The sequence below is a fragment of the Convolutriloba macropyga genome, chromosome 2 (genome assembly GCF_964194025.1).
Source record: "Convolutriloba macropyga chromosome 2, txConMacr16.3, whole genome shotgun sequence".
Classification (NCBI taxonomy): domain Eukaryota; kingdom Metazoa; phylum Xenacoelomorpha; order Acoela; family Convolutidae; genus Convolutriloba; species Convolutriloba macropyga.
This window is the reverse complement of record NC_134469.1, coordinates 41,343,479-41,362,724: the sequence shown is the minus strand read 5'-3', so window position 1 is coordinate 41,362,724 and position 19,246 is coordinate 41,343,479. Positions and strand designations below refer to the sequence as shown.

The following is a 19,246-nucleotide window of genomic DNA, read 5'->3' as shown; positions in this document are numbered from 1 at the left end:
TGGAAACTTCTGAAATCAAAAATTTTTGGTGCCGATCAAACTTTAAAAAATATTTTCCATACTTCTTTTCTAAAACTTTCATCATGGTGTTTGCCTGCATGTTTTGAAATATTCTTTCATTTCTATTCAAGCTCAAATACTCATATCTGTAGCTATTTGTGAGCGTATCTTAATTGTGAAATGTTCTTCAAAATGTAGTAGTAGTAGTAGTAGTAGTAGTCCAGTCTTTCTTTATCCACCCTTTCTTTACACAAAGGTGGTGGCACATAGCATCTGTAGAATATCTTCAGCCCTAACCGGGCATTTTTTCCACAAGAATACGTCCAGAACACGCACTTGATTTGTCGATCTTCAACTCTAACCGAGTACTTTACTGCAAATTCATTAATTCATACAGATAAAAAATATTGGAATTTGTAAAATATCTTCAGCCCTAACCGGGCTTTTTTCCAAAAGAATACGTCCAAAGCACGCTCTTGATTTGCCGATCTTCAACTCTAACCGAGTACTTTGCTGCAAACTATTCAGATAAAGAGTATTAGAATTAAAAGAGCTTCAGCACTAACCGTGCACATTAACGTTGATAATAACTTGTGAAAAGGAAACTCTTCAATTCTCTCCTGAACATGTAGTCGTTGCTAATTTTTCTCAAATTAATTGGTAAGTTGTTCCATAACTTAGGACCGCGAATACTAAATGCTCTATCACCATAGGAGTTTTTAGACCTGACTGGAACAGCTTTCCACAAATTAACTGATCGTTTGGAATCATTTTTAGGCTGCAGTGTAATAAGACTTCGAATGTACTCTGGAGCAGGACAGTTATGCATTATTTTGTGAACGAAAATTAAAATTTTAAAATCAATGCGCTTTTCAACGGGCAGCCAGTGCAGGTTAAACATGAAATCTTTACACGACTCGTATTTATACAGGGAAAAAATGAACCGGCAGGCAGCATTTTGCACTCTTTGCAGCTTCATAATGTCCATCTTATTGATCCCTGACAAAAGAGAATTGCAATAATCGAGACGCGAAATAATGAGGTTCTGTACAGCAACTTTTCTGGTTTCCAAAGTGAGGTAGTGCTTTATTTTGTAGAGTTTACGAAGTTCATTGTAACAGGAACGAGCAACTGAATTGACATGGTCCGACATGCTTAGGTGCTGATCGAGAATTACCCCCAGGGAGACTATTTTGTTTCAGGGTTAGCAATTCGTCCGCTAATTGAACCTCATTGATTTGGAGTTTCCGTTTTCTTGACGAAATTAGCATTATTTCTGTTTTCTCGGCGTTGACTTTAAGCTTCATCTCATTAAACACTTGAAAAAGATTATACAATTTAGTGGTTATGTTGTTGATTTGTGAATTTATGTCAGTCTGGCTCAAATTAGATAAAATTAGCGTGTCGTCAGCGTATATCTGATAATTCAGCTCATTTTGTCGCATGAAGTCGCCAATTGGGGTTATATACATGGTAAACAGTAGAGGTCCCAGGATCGAACCCTGGGGAACTCCGTAATTAACATCAGAGTCAAAAGAAAACTTGTTGCCAATTTGTACTTTCTGTTTTCTTGTATTTAAGTACGACATTATCCAGTTTTTGCACTTCCCTGTGATTCTAAAGCGTTTTTCTAATATGTCAGCAAAAATATTATAGTCAATTGTGTCAAAGGCTGCAGAAAGGTCTAGGCCAATAATAAGAACTTTCTTGTCTAAATTCAGATCAGTTAAAACATCATTAACGGTTTTCAGTAAACAAGTTTCAGTAGAGTGATCAGTTCTGTAAGCAGACTGTTTGACGTCAAGCAGTTTATTTTCTTCAAGATATCGTTTGAGTTCATCGGTGGCTAGTCGTTCTAGCAGTTTCGAGAAAAATATGGTGTTTGCAAGAGGTCGATAGTTTTTGGCTACCTCTGGGTCAAGTGAAACTTTCTTAAGCTTTGGTTTTATGATTGCTACTTTAAAAACATCAGGGTAGACGCCTTGTTCGAAGCTGCTGTTAGCAAGGTTTATAAAATGATTAGACCAGAGATGGAAAGTTTGTTTTGCAACCGAGGTGGGAATTGGGTCCAGATCACAGTAGCTGTTTGAAAGATTCCTAAGTGCGGTATTTAACTTGTGTATCTCAATCACCTTGAATTCGTGTAAGGGAGAAAAATGAAAGATATGACTGGACACTGAAACATCAGTCAATTTCGTTTTGGTGGGATTGGGTATTGAGTTTCTAAGGTCAACAATTTTGTTTGTGAAGTACTTCCTAAACTCCTCTGCTGCTTTTGAAAGTGAGCCCCAACTCTTAGGAGGTTTTTGTTCACCGTGAACGCCCAAGAGCTGATTGAAATTTGAGAATTTTGAACGAAGATTCAAGTTTTGGTTTATATTTTTGTCAAAAAACGCTAACTTCTTTTTTCTAAAAACTTTCTTATAGTTGGAAATTGATAGCTGAAATTCAGTTTTATTTTCAATAGAGGGGTTCTTCTGGTAAAACCTTTCTCTCTTTCGGCGATATCGTTTCAGAAATTCCAGCTCTTCGTCAAAAAATGGGCATATCATTTGTTTTAGACTGCGCTTTTCGCTTGGGACAGCTTCCTCTACAGCCGTAGAAAATGTTTCGAGTAACAAATTTGCTAAGTCGTTAGGGCAGTGAATGTGTTGGTTCAGGCAGAGAGGTAATTCTACTGCATTGTTAAAAGCACTCCAATCTGTTTTTCTCCAAATTTTTCTTGTGGCTGGTTCACAATTTCTGGACTTGAATAGGGATGATATTCTGAACTTGATAAGTTTGTGATCAGAAAAGCTCAACTCATTGACAGAAATCAGAGAGACATGTTCATTATCGTTAGTAAGAATTAGGTCAAGCACATTTCCACTCTGATGGGTCGGTTCATTTACTAGTTGGGTCAAAAACGTTTCCTCAAGAAAGCTGGTCAGAGCCTTGCTGTGAGGCAGATTAAAGTCGCCAACTACTACGATTCTGAACTCGAGTGACTTAGGCAAAACTTCCTCATATAAAAACTTCCAAAACTCAACTGTATTTGGGATAGGTGGCCGGTACAGTAAACAAATAAGAATTATTTCTGTTGTTCTAACTTGAAGCCACACGTGCTCAAACGATTGTGAGCAACCATGCGACATTATCGTAATATTGAGCTGTTTTTTATAAATAATTGCTAGTCCACCCCCTTTTCCGTAGGTTCTTGGGAAGCTGAAGTGATCAAAGCAAAGAGAATTAGAATAAATTTGTCTGATTAACCAATTTTCATCAGTATTGTAAGAAATCCAAGTTTCGTTGATGAAGAAAAGATCAAAGTCATTTGATAGAATTTCGTCTTCTAGAAGATCAGTTTTATTTCTGACAGAACGCGCATTAAGCAGAGCGCAGCAGAAGCTGTTGAGTCATTGATCAGTGGGGGAGTCAGGCGGAAGTGATCTAAGCCAACTTCTAGCCTCCTCATTTAGGTAGAAACGCCCATGTACGACATTACTGGGCCAGAAATTATCGAGTAGTATTAGCTCATGTGCATCCTCTTTAAAAACTAAGTGAAAGCTTTTCAATTTAGAGCCTTCTTTGGTAATTTCTCTTAAGTGCAGTACTTCCGCTCCACCTTCGCTGCACCAATTCTTGATCATGCCTTCCGTGCAGTTGGAGTTCAGCCTCCCAAGAAAAATATGCCGTCTCGATGGTTTTTTCTTGATGCCATTGAAGTCGTTTTGACTTTGCTTTGTTCCAAAATTCTGTTTTCTTACTTTCATCCTATTTCTAATCGGCAAGTCGTCAGTAATAACTGTGTCCTCGTCCTCATCTGGTTTGTGTCTTTTTGAGCTAGTTGTGCTGTTGATACGCCCTCTGAAGGTGTTGTAGAGACTCTTATTTTGGTTTGGTACTCCCATATCAAAAATTCCGCTTCCGGACTTGCTGAACGCAGCTGGTAAAACTTTTTCATTTTGTGTATTTCTCTGCAGAACGGCGCTGTAGTTAGGTTTGAGCACCTTTATCTCTTGTTTCAGAGAGCTGATCTGGTCTGGAATTTCCTCTAGTGACGACAATTTATTTTTCAGTTCTAGGACAATGGCTGTGAGCATCTTCAATGAATGTGGACCGCATTCCATACAATTCCAAAGTACATGGCCCTTAATTGGCATATTTAATCCTGCGCATGACTGATGTGCAATTTTGTTACACGTTGAACAGATTATCTCTTCGCATTTTTGTACACCTTGATTACAGAAAAGGCACATTGTCTGTTCCGCCCACGTTCTGAATGTACTGATAGATTCCATTTTTTATTATTTGACCTCTTCCGCCCTAACCGGGTCTTATGATAATTAATTTTTCCGCCCTATCCGGGACTTTGAGTGGGAAATCAGATATATCAGACGAGATGAGGCTTCTGAATACTTTAATCATTAACCGGAACTCTAAAATCCCTTTATCAGGGCTGCCCAAAAATGTTTCCGGTTCGTCGGCAAGAAAACTAAAACACTACTTATCAAATAGCAAAATTGCTATTTAATAAGTTTATCACAACAATTAGGCAAAAATGTTTCAACAGCTTAACTTGCTTAATCAGTCCAATCCCTTTATTTCGAAAGATTGGGCTTAATCAGTCCAATCCCTTTATTGCGAATAGTTATTCAGCATGCTTCCACTTTTCCACATAAGAAAACGTAGTTAGCGGTACACGAGTATGAAACGTGCAAAATCGCGGTCTTTCCTCATTAACCCCCCCCCCCCTCCTTATATGGTATGCTTACCATGATTGCGGGTGGGGGCTATAGGTTATCTGGCCACTAAGGCGGGGGACAGAGCCCAAAATTGACGTTCGTTAACAAACATTGTATACATCAGAGTAAAGGCTCATTCCAGAGTGTTTGAATGTTCCCACATCAGTAAGTAACCGAAGATTCGAAAATACTAATGGCCCAATTGTTGAGGAGGGCATATTGCTACTCTAGGAGCGCAGTGCTTCTTTGATTCAATCAACCCCTTCATAAATCTCAAGTGTATTTATCATTTTTCTACATGCGGTTATATATTTTCAATTGATGCTAATCCGATTTGACTACTGTCAGAAATTATAGATGTGAATAGGAGTAGATTTGCCGCCCCCAAGTTGACCGACTACAAGGGAAGGAGGTGCATTCTTTTAAGTGACTTAGTGTAATTCCTAGTGTAATTTTGATGTCTCACCTGGATCATATTTCTAAGGGTTTCTTGGCGAAACAGGGCTTTCTGTGAGCTGCCCATTTAATCTGAAAAAGAGCACAATTTGCAGGTATTTCTAGGCAGACAGGATACGCAGAATATAAAAATAAAATTAGTTATTATTTCTTTTACAATTAGAAACACTCAGAAATTTTGCAAGGTCAACAGAGTTGTCCTCGTTCATTGTCCTCCAAATGCAGACCAATTTATCGTATCTAACTCTCTCTCCGCCATTCCTTCCAATTTCATTCCATCTTTGTTTGAGTTCAATTTTGTCTGCTTCTTCGAGCAGTGAATAGCTAAGGGTATAGAACAATAGCATTACTGCCAATGACCACAAGAACAAGCTAAAAATAATGGCAACTTTCCAAACTTGACTCATAGTGAACGATCCGACAATCTTGATTTACAGGACGATGTAATAACTGATAAGACTAAAAAATTCAGAGGATTCATACCAGTATTAAATGTAAACACAGACTTCAGCATGTGCAGTCATTCAAATTACCTCATTTTTTTTTAGCAAACAACTAAAATTTAGAATCTATTAAATGCAATTTTTTTTCAAAATTTACCATCTTACTCTATTGACAGAATTAACAAACAGATAAACTGGGGAATAAAAGTTTGCTTTATGAAAACCAAATACGATACTGCCAGAGATCTACTTCTGGAGACTAAAATTCTTCCAGCAGAGCTCCAAATAACACGGGTGTCTTTAAATAGGTTTTTCAATATTCTCCAACAAACAAGAAATCGCTCTAATAAACATTTCAGATTTTTAGAAAACGTGCCTATTATTGTAAACAAACGAACCCATAACCTTTTCTTAGAACAAAAATGTAAGTCAAAATGGAGTAATGGTTCAATTGTTCGTAACTTTATTCGAAAATGGAACACACTTCCAATTACAATTAGAAAAGAAACGTCGAAGACCAAATTTAAACAAAAAGTTACAGCGGAAATGCTTAAACGACACGAAAGAGTTCCAATAGACAGAAGGGTTGCAGGATTTAAACATATTTTCTATTAAATTATTTTACGAAAACCGAACCTTAGTTTGTTATAAATTAGAAAAAAATAATGTTTGATTAATAAATTTCTAACATGTAACATTAACCAAGTGGTTAGTTTAATTTACATGTTTGCAGATTAAAAAAAAAACAACTAAATCGCCCAAATAACTAAATCAACTCTAAAAACTCCCTAAGTGCAGAAAAACTGGATACAATAAAAGCTGAATAAGATAGGGAAATGCATCCAACAGAGCAAAAGGGCAAAAACAGCTTAAAATTGCACCCAAAAGTCTAATAATTAGTTTTGTTAGATGATCCAAAAGGCCCCCAAACGCCCTAATACACGTTCATTTAATAGACACAAACACCGCTATCAGATAAAGTTAAGTAAAAACAAACTTTCGAAAAACTTCCGCACGTGATCAAAATCGCTCTCATAGCGAAAGTTTTTTCGCTCTCTCAAAATAATGCATGAACAAACACCACTCTTAATTCTCTCTTCTTTTACTCAACAGATTGATCTACTCTCATCTCATACTTCATTTCACGGGCGTCAATTAATTTCTTCCAAAACACATCCTCTATCTAATAGAGAAGTCACCGATCAAACAAAGATAGATCACCATTTTTTCTCTTCAAGTCGAATAACGAACTCATGACAAACATAGTTGCTACGAACTTCGTTTTAGAGAAATTAAAAATTAGCCCAATAATAGACTAAGAACTGATTGGGAAAACCAAATAGAGAAAAATTGAACCAAAAACGAAAGAGAGTTGATATCGAAGTCAAACTGCCGAATGTTAACAAAAAACAACAGCAACTTTTTGTTAAAACACCGTTTTCAGACTCAACTCCAAAATTAGATTCACATTATGTCACGCCGCAAAAACACTTCCTTTTCGCCCCAGTTTCTTTTTCAACATGAGCAAAAGCCTCGCTCAATTTAACTTACAAAATCATGAGAATTTGTCAACAGATCTTAAAGACAGCACTCCAATACCGTACAAATTTTTTGAATTGTAATTTTATGTGTAGCACCAATACTAGACTTGGAGCTCTGAAAGGCAACCATACTCACAAAAAGAGCTCCAAATTCTTGTTCCAGAGCAAATCGGAGGCCACTGAAAGCTGTTTTCAACCAATAGAGGCACTTTGTTTCAAAAATTTGCAAGTCATGTAGTAGTTAAAGCTTTGAAATTAATTGGTTTATTATTATTATTGGTTTAGGCACCAATTAAATACTCAAAAATGCTTGAATAAAAACCAATCAGAATAAACTTTTCTGTTTCTTCCTTTAAGTAAGCTCATCTGGTATTAGCTTCAAATCAAATGGCAGTCTCTTCCATTCATGCGGAATTACATGGCTGAAAGACCTTTTTCCGCAGTTACTTTTAGTGGCCGAAATTTGAAGGCTTTAAATGTACTGGCATCTCGTAACTTTATCATTGTGAGACACAAGAGCTAAGAAACCCTGGAACTCGTTGAGGATGATGAACTCGCGATGACCGAAAAGTAAATTTTTGAGCACACGTTTCTACACAGTTAACCTGTGTAGCTGTTTGATGAATCTTGAAGTTGGTGTTCCGGGTGACAGTCCGAATATCAGCCTGGATGCACAAGTCATTATCCAGTGTAACTTACCATGAAGTACAGCAGGTAATCTATAATAAAGTTAGTTGCAGTAGCCAAGCCGCGAAATACTCAGAATTCTTACCAACTCTATTATGAAATCGCGGTCAACTGTGTCTCTGATAGAATACATCTTCCGTAACATATAGTAGCAGGCAGAAGTAACTGAGCTGATTTGCTTGGAAACTAAAAGTTTGTCATCCAAAATGAAGCCAAGGAATTTCACATGATTCAAAAATTTGGAATCCATAGGAAGTTTTAGATCGGCATTGAAAGAATTATTTTGAACTACTTTCATAAATTCTGTTTTACCAGTGATAAATTTCGGTTTGGCGCCCCAAAACCATTTCTGTTAAGATGCTAATAGTCAAATCAAACTTCTCCTGAGTCACTATCCTCATAGACAAAAAAAATAACGATACCATCCGCATAGAAATGATAGTTCATTGGCAGCTGTTTAAAAATGGGCTCTAATGACAGCAAATAATAGGAGAAAATAGAGGGCCTAAAACCGATCCTCATGGCACTCATTTTTAGTTCCTGTTCCGAAGACAACGCATCTTTTATTAATACTCTCTGAGGTCGACCACTCAGATAACTTTATAGGCATGAGAGAACAGAATCTCGGAATCAACGGCTAACATCGAGAATTGAGAGAAGTTTATCAAAGGCTGCCAATAGATCGAGTCCAAGGTAAAAAGGGCTTTTTTTAGCTCTAAATTTAGTAACCTTTCGTTGGTAAATTTTAGTAGCACGCTTTCTGTTGAATAGAACTTTCAATAAGCACTTTGGAAAGCAAAGAACAAGGCATTGCTCTCAAGGTGAACGGTAACTTGTTTAAGAGCTGATATTTCCAATAACTTCCATGTATAACTGAGGTTTGATATTGGTCGATAGTTGGCAAGATCCTCTGGATCAAGATTAACGTTTTTAATGTGAGGTTTAACAATTTCTTGTTTGAGCGCGTGGAAGAAAATTCCTTTTTCTAAAGAAAAACTGATGAGGTTCAATACTAGAGCAGACAATTTTTTAGGAAAAGATTTTACAATCCTCGTTGGAATCCTATCCCGCGTTGCTGTACTAGCTGCCGAAGCTGTAAGTAGCTTATCCAAATCGCTCAGGGATAAAAAGTGAAGGCGTAACACTGCTTACTTGTCAACGTGAGGATCTCTGGACACTCAGATGCCTGAATTGATGCAAAAAAGTTCACCGGTTTTTAAATGAAAAATATCAAAGATAGATCACCATTTTTTTCTGTTCAAGTCGAATAAAGAACTCATGACAAAAATAGTTGCTGCGAATTTCGTTTTAGAAAAATTAAAAAATAGTCCAATAATAGACTAAGAACTGATTGGGAAAACCAAATAGAGAAAAATTGAACCAAAAACGAAAGAGAGTTGATATCGAAGTCAAACTGCCGAATGTTAACAAAAAACAACAGCAACTTTTTGTTAAAACACCGTTTTCAGACTCAACTCCAAAATTAGATTCACATTATGTCACGCCGCAAAAACACTTCCTTTTCGCCCCAGTTTCTTTTTCAACATGAGCAAAAGCCTCGCTCAATTTAACTTACAAAATCATGAGAATTTGTCAACAGATCTTAAAGACAGCACTCCAATACCGTACAAATTTTTTGAATTGTAATTTTATGTGTAGCACCAATACTAGACTTGGAGCTCTGAAAGGCAACCATACTCACAAAAAGAGCTCCAAATTCTTGTTCCAGAGCAAATCGGAGGCCACTGAAAGCTGTTTTCAACCAATAGAGGCACTTTGTTTCAAAAATTTGCAAGTCATGTAGTAGTTAAAGCTTTGAAATTAATTGGTTTATTATTATTATTGGTTTAGGCACCAATTAAATACTCAAAAATGCTTGAATAAAAACCAATCAGAATAAACTTTTCTGTTTCTTCCTTTAAATAAGCTCATCTGGTATTAGCTTCAAATCAAATGGCAGTCTCTTCCATTCATGCGGAATTACATGGCTGAAAGACCTTTTTCCGCAGTTACTTTTAGTGGCCGAAATTTGAAGGCTTTAAATGTACTGGCATCTCGTAACTTTATCATTGTGAGACACAAGAGCTAAGAAACCCTGGAACTCGTTGAGGATGATGAACTCGCGATGACCGAAAAGTAAATTTTTGAGCACACGTTTCTACACAGTTAACCTGTGTAGCTGTTTGATGAATCTTGAAGTTGGTGTTCCGGGTGACAGTCCGAATATCAGCCTGGATGCACAAGTCATTATCCAGTGTAACTTACCATGAAGTACAGCAGGTAATCTATAATAAAGTTAGTTGCAGTAGCCAAGCCGCGAAATACTCAGGATTCTTACCAACTCTATTATGAAATCGCGGTCAACTGTGTCTCTGATAGAACACATCTTCCGTAACATATAGTAGCAGGCAGAAGTAACTGAGATGATTTGCTTGGAAACTAAAAGTTTGTCATCCAAAATGAAGCCAAGGAATTTCACATGATTCAAAAATTTGGAATCCATAGGAAGTTTTAGATCGGCATTGAAAGAATTATTTTGAACTACTTTCATAAATTCTGTTTTACCAGTGATAAATTTCGGTTTGGCGCCCCAAAACCATTTCTGTTAAGATGCTAATAGTCAAATCAAACTTCTCCTGAGTCACTATCCTCATAGACAAAAAAAATAACGATACCATCCGCATAGAAATGATAGTTCATTGGCAGCTGTTTAAAAATGGGCTCTAATGACAGCAAATAATAGGAGAAAATAGAGGGCCTAAAACCGATCCTCATGGCACTCATTTTTAGTTCCTGTTCCGAAGACAACGCATCTTTTATTAATACTCTCTGAGGTCGACCACTCAGATAACTTTATAGGCATGAGAGAACAGAATCTCGGAATCAACGGCTAACATCGAGAATTGAGAGAAGTTTATCAAAGGCTGCCAATAGATCGAGTCCAAGGTAAAAAGGGCTTTTTTTAGCTCTAAATTTAGTAACCTTTCGTTGGTAAATTTTAGTAGCACGCTTTCTGTTGAATAGAACTTTCAATAAGCACTTTGGAAAGCAAAGAACAAGGCATTGCTCTCAAGGTGAACGGTAATTTGTTTAAGAGCTGATATTTCCAATAACTTCCATGTATAACTGAGGTTTGATAATGGTCGATAGTTGGCAAGATCCTCTGGATCAAGATTAACGTTTTTAATGTGAGGTTTAACAATTTCTTGTTTGAGCGCGTGGAAGAAAATTCCTTTTTCTAAAGAAAAACTGATGAGGTTCAATACTAGAGCAGACAATTTTTTAGGAAAAGATTTTACAATCCTCGTTGGAATCCTATCCCGCGTTGCTGTACTAGCTGCCGAAGCTGTAAGTAGCTTATTCAAATCGCTCAGGGATAAAAAGTGAAGGCGTAACACTGCTTACTTGTCAACGTGAGGATCTCTGGACACTCAGATGCCTGAATTGATGCAAAAAAGTTCACCGGTTTTTAAATAAAAAATAACAAAGATAGATCACCATTTTTTCTGTTCAAGTCGAATAAAGAACTCATGACAAAAATAGTTGCTGCGAATTTCGTTTTAGAAAAATTAAAAAATAGTCCAATAATAGACTAAGAAATGAGTGGGAAAACCAAATAGAGAAAAATTGGATCACAAACGAAAAAGAGTTTATATCGGAGTCAAACTGCCAAATGTTAAAGAAAAACAACAGCAATTTTTTGTTAAAACATCGTTTTTAGACTCAACTCCAAAATTAGATTGACATTATGTCACGCCGCAAAACCACTTCTTTTTCTCGCCAGTTTCTTTTTCAACATGAGCAAAAGCCTCGCTCAATTTAACTTACAAAATCATGAGAATTTGTGAACAGGTCTTAATTACAGTACTCCAATACCGTACAAAATTTTTGAACTGTAATTTTATGTGTACCAACAATACTATACTTGGAGCTCTGAAAGGCAACTATACTCACAAAAGGAGCTCCAAATTATTGTTCCAGAGCAAATCGGAGGCGACTGAAAGCTGTTTTCAACCAATGGAGGCACTTTGTTTCAAAAATTTGCAAGTCATGTAGTAGTTAAAGCTTTGAAATCAATTGGTTCATTATTATTATTGGTTTAGGCACCATTTAAATACTCAAAAAGGCTTGAATATGAAACAATCAGAACAAAAAACTTTTTTGTTTCTTCCTTTAAGTAAGCTCATCTGGTATTAGTTTCAAATCAAATGGCAGTCTCTTCCATTCATGCGGAATTGCATGGCTGAAAGACGTTTTTCCGCAGTTGAGTTTGGTGACCGAAATTTGAAGGTTTTAAATGTACTGGCATCTTGTAACTTTATCATTCCGAGACACAATAGCTAAGAAACCCTGGAACTCGTTGAGGATGATGAACTGGCGATGACCGAAAAGTAAATTTTTGAACACACGTTTCTGCACAAGAAACCTGTGTAGCTGCTTGATGAATCTTGAAGTTGGTGTTCCGGGTGACAGTCCGAATACCAACGTGGATGCACAAGTCATTATCCATTGTAACTTATCATGAAGTACAGCAGGTAATCTATAATAATGTGAGTTGCAGTAGCCAAGCTGCAAAAAACTCAGAATTCTTTCCAACTCTGTTAGGACATCGCTGAAAACTGTGTCTCTGATAGAATAGATCTTCCGTAACATATAGTAGCAGGCAGAAGTAACTGTGCTGATTTGCTTGGAAAATAAAAGTTTGTCATCCAAAATGAAGCCAAAGAATTTCACATGATTCAAAAATTTGGAATCCATAGGGAGTTTTAGATCAGCATTGAAAGAATTATTTTGAACTACTTTCATATGTTCTGTTTTACTGGTGATAAATTTCGGTTTGGCGCCACAAAACCATTTCTGTAAGATGATAATAGTCCAATCAAACTTCTCCTGAGTCACTGTTTCCTCATAGACAAAACAAGTAACGGTACCATCCGCATAGAAATGATAGTCCATTGGCAGCTGTTTAAGTATGAGCTCTAATGGCAGCAAATAAGAGGAGAAAATAGGGGGCCTTAAATCGATCCTTATTGCTCCCATTTATAGTTCCTGTTCCGAAGACAACACACCTTTTATTAATACTTTCTGAGATCGACCACTCAGATAGCTTTATAGGTCTGAGAGAACAGAACCTCGGAATCCACTGCTAACATCGAGAATTGAAAGAAGTGTATCAAGATCCAATGTATCAAAGGCTGCCAATGGATTGAGTCCAAGTTAAAAAGGGCCTTTTTAGCTCTAAATTAAGTAACCTTTCGTTGGTATCTTTTAGTAGCACGCTTTCTGTTGAAAAGAATTTTTAATAAGCACTTTGGAAAGCAAAGAACAAGGCATTGCTCTCAGGGTGAACGGTAACTTGTTTAAGAGCTGATCTTTCCAATAACTTCGATGTATAACTGAGGTTTGATATTGGTCGATAATTTGCAAGATCCTCTGGATCAAGATTACCGATTTTAATGTGAGGTTTAACAATTTCCTGTTTGAGCGCGTGGAAGAAAATTCCTTTTTCCAAAGAAAACCTGATGAGGTTCAATACTACAGCAGACAATTTTTTAGGAAAAGATTTTAAAATCCTCGGCGGAATCCCATCCAGCGTCGCTGTACTAGCCGCCGATGCCGTAAGTAGTTTCTTCAAATCGCTCACGGATAACCAAGTGAAGGCGCAACACTGCTTACTTGTCAACGGGAGGATATCTGGACACTCAGCTGCCTGAATTGATGAAATAACGTTCCCCAATTTTGAAATAAAGAATTTTTAAAAATCTGTAGCAAGAATATCCTTATTTTCACATTCTGGTAATATCTGCTCCTCTTTACCAAAAATGATTTCAATAACACATACTTTTGCCGTGTGCATTTCTCGTACAAGACATTGTTAATAAACAATGATCTTTTTAAGAGAAACTTATCGAAATAAACTTTGGTATTCAAATCGAAATCTGCTTTCAAATAAACGCATCGGGTGTTTCGATATAATCTCTCACGTTTCCTCTTTTTCCTCTTCAAGAATAACAATTCATCATCATAAACGAGCATTTATGTTCAAAGATGGTTTCAACCTTAAGCGGTAATTGACCAATCAAATTGTTTTCCTCTGCAGCCAGATAGCCATTCCAGGTTTTATCACCACTCGAAATTTGCTCTCTGCTGAAACTACTGAACAGCAAGTTAAGATACAAGTCAGGTCTATAAAATTTCCAGTTCCGGTAAAATATTTATTGTTTGGGTTTGCTAAGTTACCGATTACTTACCAAAGAACAAATTAGGGAATGATCAGATTGAGTCGGAAAAGAGTTCGATTTTACAATAACGCGAATTTCACCGGAAGATGAACCATGATTGCGAAGACCACCGAATTTGTGATTTAAGTTTTTGACGTGTTGAATTGGACCAAATTCTTCCATAAAAAAGTCCAGAGCCGAGCAGCAACATTGTTGAAATTCAAGAAAATGTTGAAATCGCATAGGAGTGAAATCTATCGAAACATATTTTTTTATCTTCCAGAAAGTTGGTAAAATTATCACTAAACAAATTGACACTCCTTGACAACTAGGCACTCTGTACACGATGATTAGGAAAAATTAGTTGCCAGAATTTTCTGATTTTGGAAAGATATGAGACCGGTCAAACAGATAACTTGAATTATATATCTGATAAAATTCCATGCCAAGATGCGCCACCCAAAACAAAATTTCCAAAAGAACTTTCAATACAAATAATTTTTGATCTATTTTTGAACACTTTTTGACATTAAAATACAAAAGAAACGCTACATACATAGAAAACCGAGGAACGGGAAGAAAAATGAAAATGAAATTCAAAAGTTAAGTATCACTGTTGAAATCTTTTGTAAATTCAAAACATCTACTTCGCCATTGCTATTCTGGCAAGCTTTCAATAAACTCTTCTGCTCGTTGAAGGAAATACGCAGCTCCAAGCAGAGAAACGCTGAAAAACAATAAAAGGCAAACAACAAAAAATTGGGTAGACAACAATTTTTTTGTGATAACTGGAATGTATGAAACTTTGAACTGTCAAGTCACAGGATCAATAATTTGTTAATAGCTCTACATTGAATTGTGAACACAAAAAACTATTTCAAAAAGCTTAATCCAAAAGAAAGGCAAATTTTAAAAGAGGGCAAAAATTTGACGAAAATTACCCCCATTTTCTTTAGCAACTACAACCTAAAACAAATATTTTATATGGAAAGGACAACTTAATCACAACAACAACCAAGACCAACCAAAAACTCTGCAGATGCCAAAAATTGAAGAAGATAAAAAGTACTAAAAAAGCATCCAAAAAAGGAAAAATATCTCAAAATTGCGCCTAAAATTCAAATAGCTTTATTATATAAAAAAAATCCTCCAAAAAACCTAAATTTGTTTTTAGCTGTTTAAGACAAACACCGCTATCAGATAAAATTAAGTTAAAAGAAAAAAATAATTCGAAAAATCAGCAGAAGTTCAAAATACTCGCTTGCTCACGATAATTTCTTCACACCCATTTTTTTCGCTCTCTCAAAATAAATCATGAATGAAAACCACTCTATTTTATCTTTGCTTTGGCTAAAAAGATTGACCTGAACTGAAACACATCTTTTCACGTTACGTACGTCATTTGGCTTTCTCTAAAAATACAATCTCTGAAAATAAAAGTCACCGATCAAAGAACATAGATCACAATTTTTTCTCTTCAAGTCGTAAAAAAAGCACAGTACCAATATAGTTTCTACAAACGTCGTTTAAGAGCAATTAAAACTGATTGAAAACACCGTCTTGTTACTCTTACTAGAAAATTAGGTTAAGAAATGTCACGCCGCAAAATCACCTTCTTTTTTGCTCCCTTCCTCTTCGAGCAAACTCATCACCTCGAATTGAGTAACAAAATCATCAGCATTTGTGAACAGGTCCTAAAAAGAGACAGCACCCCAAACCAGTACGAAATCTTTGAATTGTGAAAACACGTGTAAAACCAATAATCCTCTTCGAGGTGTAAAAATACCACCACGCTTAATATGATAGATTCAAACTTTGGTCGAGGGAAATTAACAAGCCAAAGGCAACATTTGTGTAGGGCCATTAAGAACAATTGTCGCAAAAAAAATTTTAATGACTAATGACTGATTTCATGTAGTAATTAAGGGATAGGGTACATCCTTGGATTACAATACCGTTTTTAGTATTATTATTTGTAGTAGTATTATTAGTAGGGATTTGACTAATTGGTGTTGTCGGGCGCGGGGACTGTGTCCCTTTTCTTTGCCCATGGTTGCTGTTAAACTTTCCACATATCCCTGACTAGGTAGTTGTTACTCGTTTCAAAATGATGCCACAGAAAATTGAGTCGTCGACTTCTCAAACCCGCTGCATTTCAAATTTGCAAACCTCTGTGGAAGTATATTCACAAGAGCACAATTTCCGTAGAAGAAGCTTTGCTGGCAAATTTCAAGACGTGGCTTGAAATGGTCGAATTTCCGATCGTCGTCACTCCGTAATGAGCGTGTGGTGTTCCTCATGCAGACAAATTGGTCAATATTAAACGGAAATGACACGTAAGACATTTTGAAAGAAAAAATGAGTCCTGTAATTGCAGTTATAATGAAAGTGGTAAAATACGACTGTAATAAAGTAGTTATTTATAATTGTTATTGACCGTGTTGTTGATCCATTGTCTTTTTCTGAACACATTGGAGTTTTTTTGTGTTTGTTACATTACCAAACCAACAAACACTTCCGTATAACAAAACGGGCAATACCATAGATTGGTACAAGTTTAATTTAACTGACGGAGTTAGGCCTTGTGAGCTTCTTTTTAATATGAAAAGAACTCCCACCGCTCTGTTCGCGGACTTTTTTTGTGGATGTCCCACATAAGATCACTTGTTACTCATACTCTCAATTCTTTCTGAAAGTGTACTTTTTCGAACAAGGTTCCGGAGAAAGTGAATTGATGCATGGAATTAGACATTGAGATATGAGAGCATTTTTCAACGTTTAAGGGAAGTTTGTGTTGTTCACTCGAAGTTTCATCACTCTAGTAAGATCCATTTGACAGATAAGACTGGACTTGTTAACGCATATGAATTTAGCGTCGTCGGCACAGAGGAGAGGAACAACAGCTGTGCAAGTTTCTGGTAAAATGTTGACGTAGATTACAAAGAAGAGAGATGCCAGAAGAGATCCCTGCAGAACTCCACTTTAACGTTAACGCTTCCAGAAAAATGACCATTGAATCTATCTCTTTGCGTCCTTCCGATCAGATAAGATTGCTATATTTTGATAATTTTCCCGCGGACTCTAAGATTGGATAGTTTTGTTTAGAGAATAACATGATCGACATTATTAAACGCTTTCTCATAATCAGTATAAATTATGTCAATATTTTCTTTTGAATCAATTGATTTATAGACAGATTCGATGTAAACTAAGAGTTGAACGATGCAAGAGCAACCTTTTTGAAAAACATATTGAGTTTGACGGAATATTGGTTGTAAATGCCGGTGAGGACATACAAACAAACAACGTTCAAAAATTTAAAATGAAATTGTAAGAAGCAAAACCTGCCTATATTTTCTACAACAGACTTTAAACCATTTTGTTGATGGGAACGAATGTTGATTTTTTTTCCAGCAACCTGGAAAAAGGGCATTTGGGAAAGATCAGATTGAGTCGGAAAAGAGTTCGATTTTACAATAACGCGAATTTCACCGGAAGATGTACCATGATTGCGAAGAACACCGAATTTGTGATTTAGGTGTTTGACGTGTTGAACTAGACCAAAGTCTTCCATAAAAAAGTCCACAGCCGAGAAGCAACATTGTTGAAATTCAAGAAAATGTTGAAATCGCATAGGAGAGAAATCTATCGAAACATATTTTTTTATCTTCCAGAAAGTTGGTAAAATTTTCACTAAACAAATTGACACTCCTTGACAACTAGGCACTCTGTACACGATAATTAAGAAAAATTAGTTGCCAGAATTTTCAGATTTTGGAAAGATATGAGACCGGTCAAACAGATAACTTGAAATATAAATCTGATAAAAATTCCATGCCAAGATGCGCCACCCAAAACAAAATTTCCAAAAAAACTTTCAATACAAATAATTTTTGATCTATTTTTGACCACTTTTTGACATTAAAAAACAAAAAAAACGCTACATTCATAGAAAACCGAGGAACGGGGAAGAAAATTGAAAAAGAAATTTAAAAGTTAAGTATCACTGTTGAAAAATTTTGTAAATTCAAAACATCTACTTCGCCATTGCTATTCTGGCAAGCTTTCAATAAACTCTTCTGCTCGTTGAAGGAAATACGCAGCTCCAAGCAGAGAAACGCTGAACAGCAAAAAAAGGCAAACAACAAAAAATTGGGTAGACAACAAATTTTTTTGTGATAACTGGAATGTATGAAACTTTGAACTGTCAAGTCACAGGATCAATAATTTGTTAATAGCTCTACATTGAATTGTGAACACAAAAAAATATTTAAAAAAGCTTAATCCAAAAGAAAGGCAAATTTTAAAAGAGGGCAAAAATTTGACGAAAATTACCCCCATTTTCTTTAGCAACTACAACCTAAAATTAAATTCTTTTATATGGAAAGGACAACTTAATCACAAAAACAACCAAGACCAACCAAAAAACTCTGCAGATGCTAAAAATTGAAGAAGATAAAAAGGGAAAATATCTCAAAATTGCGCCTAAAAGTCAAATAGCTTTATTATATAAAAAAAATCCTCCAAAAAACCTAAATCTGTTTTTAGCTGTTTAAGACAAACACCACTATCAGATAAAATTAAGTTAAAAGAAAAAAATAATTCAAAAAATCAGCAGAAGTTCAAAATAATCGCTCGCTCACGATAATTTCTTCACACCCATTTTTTTCGCTCTCTCAAAATAATGCATGAATAAAAACCACTCTATTTTATCTTTGCATTCGCTCAAAAGATTGACCTGAACTCAAACACATCTTTTCACGTTACGTACGTCATTTGGCTTTCTCTAAAAATACATTCTCTGAAAATAAAAGTCACCGATCAAAGAACATAGATCACAATTTTTTCTCTTCAAGTCGTAAAGAAAGCACAGTACCAATATAGTTTCTACAAACGTCGTTTAAGAGCAATTAAAACTGATTGAAAACACCGTCTTGTTACTCTTACTAAAAAATTAGGTTAAGAAACGTCACGCCGCAAAATCACCTTCTTTTTTGCTCCCTTCCTGTTCGAGCAAACTCATCACCTCGAATTGAGTAACAAAATCATCAGCATTTGTGAACAGGTCTTAAAAAGAGACAGCACCCCAAATCAGTACGAAATCTTTGAATTGTAAAAACACGTGTAAAACCAATACTCCTCTTCGAGGTGTAAAAATAACACCACGCTTAATA

General features: G+C 36.0%; 1 protein-coding gene across 2 annotated transcripts in view; it reads right to left on the bottom strand.

The window, feature by feature from the left end:
- Window positions 1-19,246, bottom strand: part of LOC142358660 (ATP-dependent 6-phosphofructokinase, muscle type-like) — a 702,476-nt gene that overhangs the window by 100,379 nt on the left and 582,851 nt on the right. For both annotated transcript variants that reach the window (XM_075410151.1, XM_075410150.1), the window contains exon 2: window positions 5,191-5,254. In XM_075410151.1, the coding sequence (XP_075266266.1) occupies window positions 5,191-5,247 (57 nt within the window). In that variant the 5' untranslated portion in view covers window positions 5,248-5,254. The remainder of the gene's footprint in view (window positions 1-5,190; window positions 5,255-19,246) is intronic.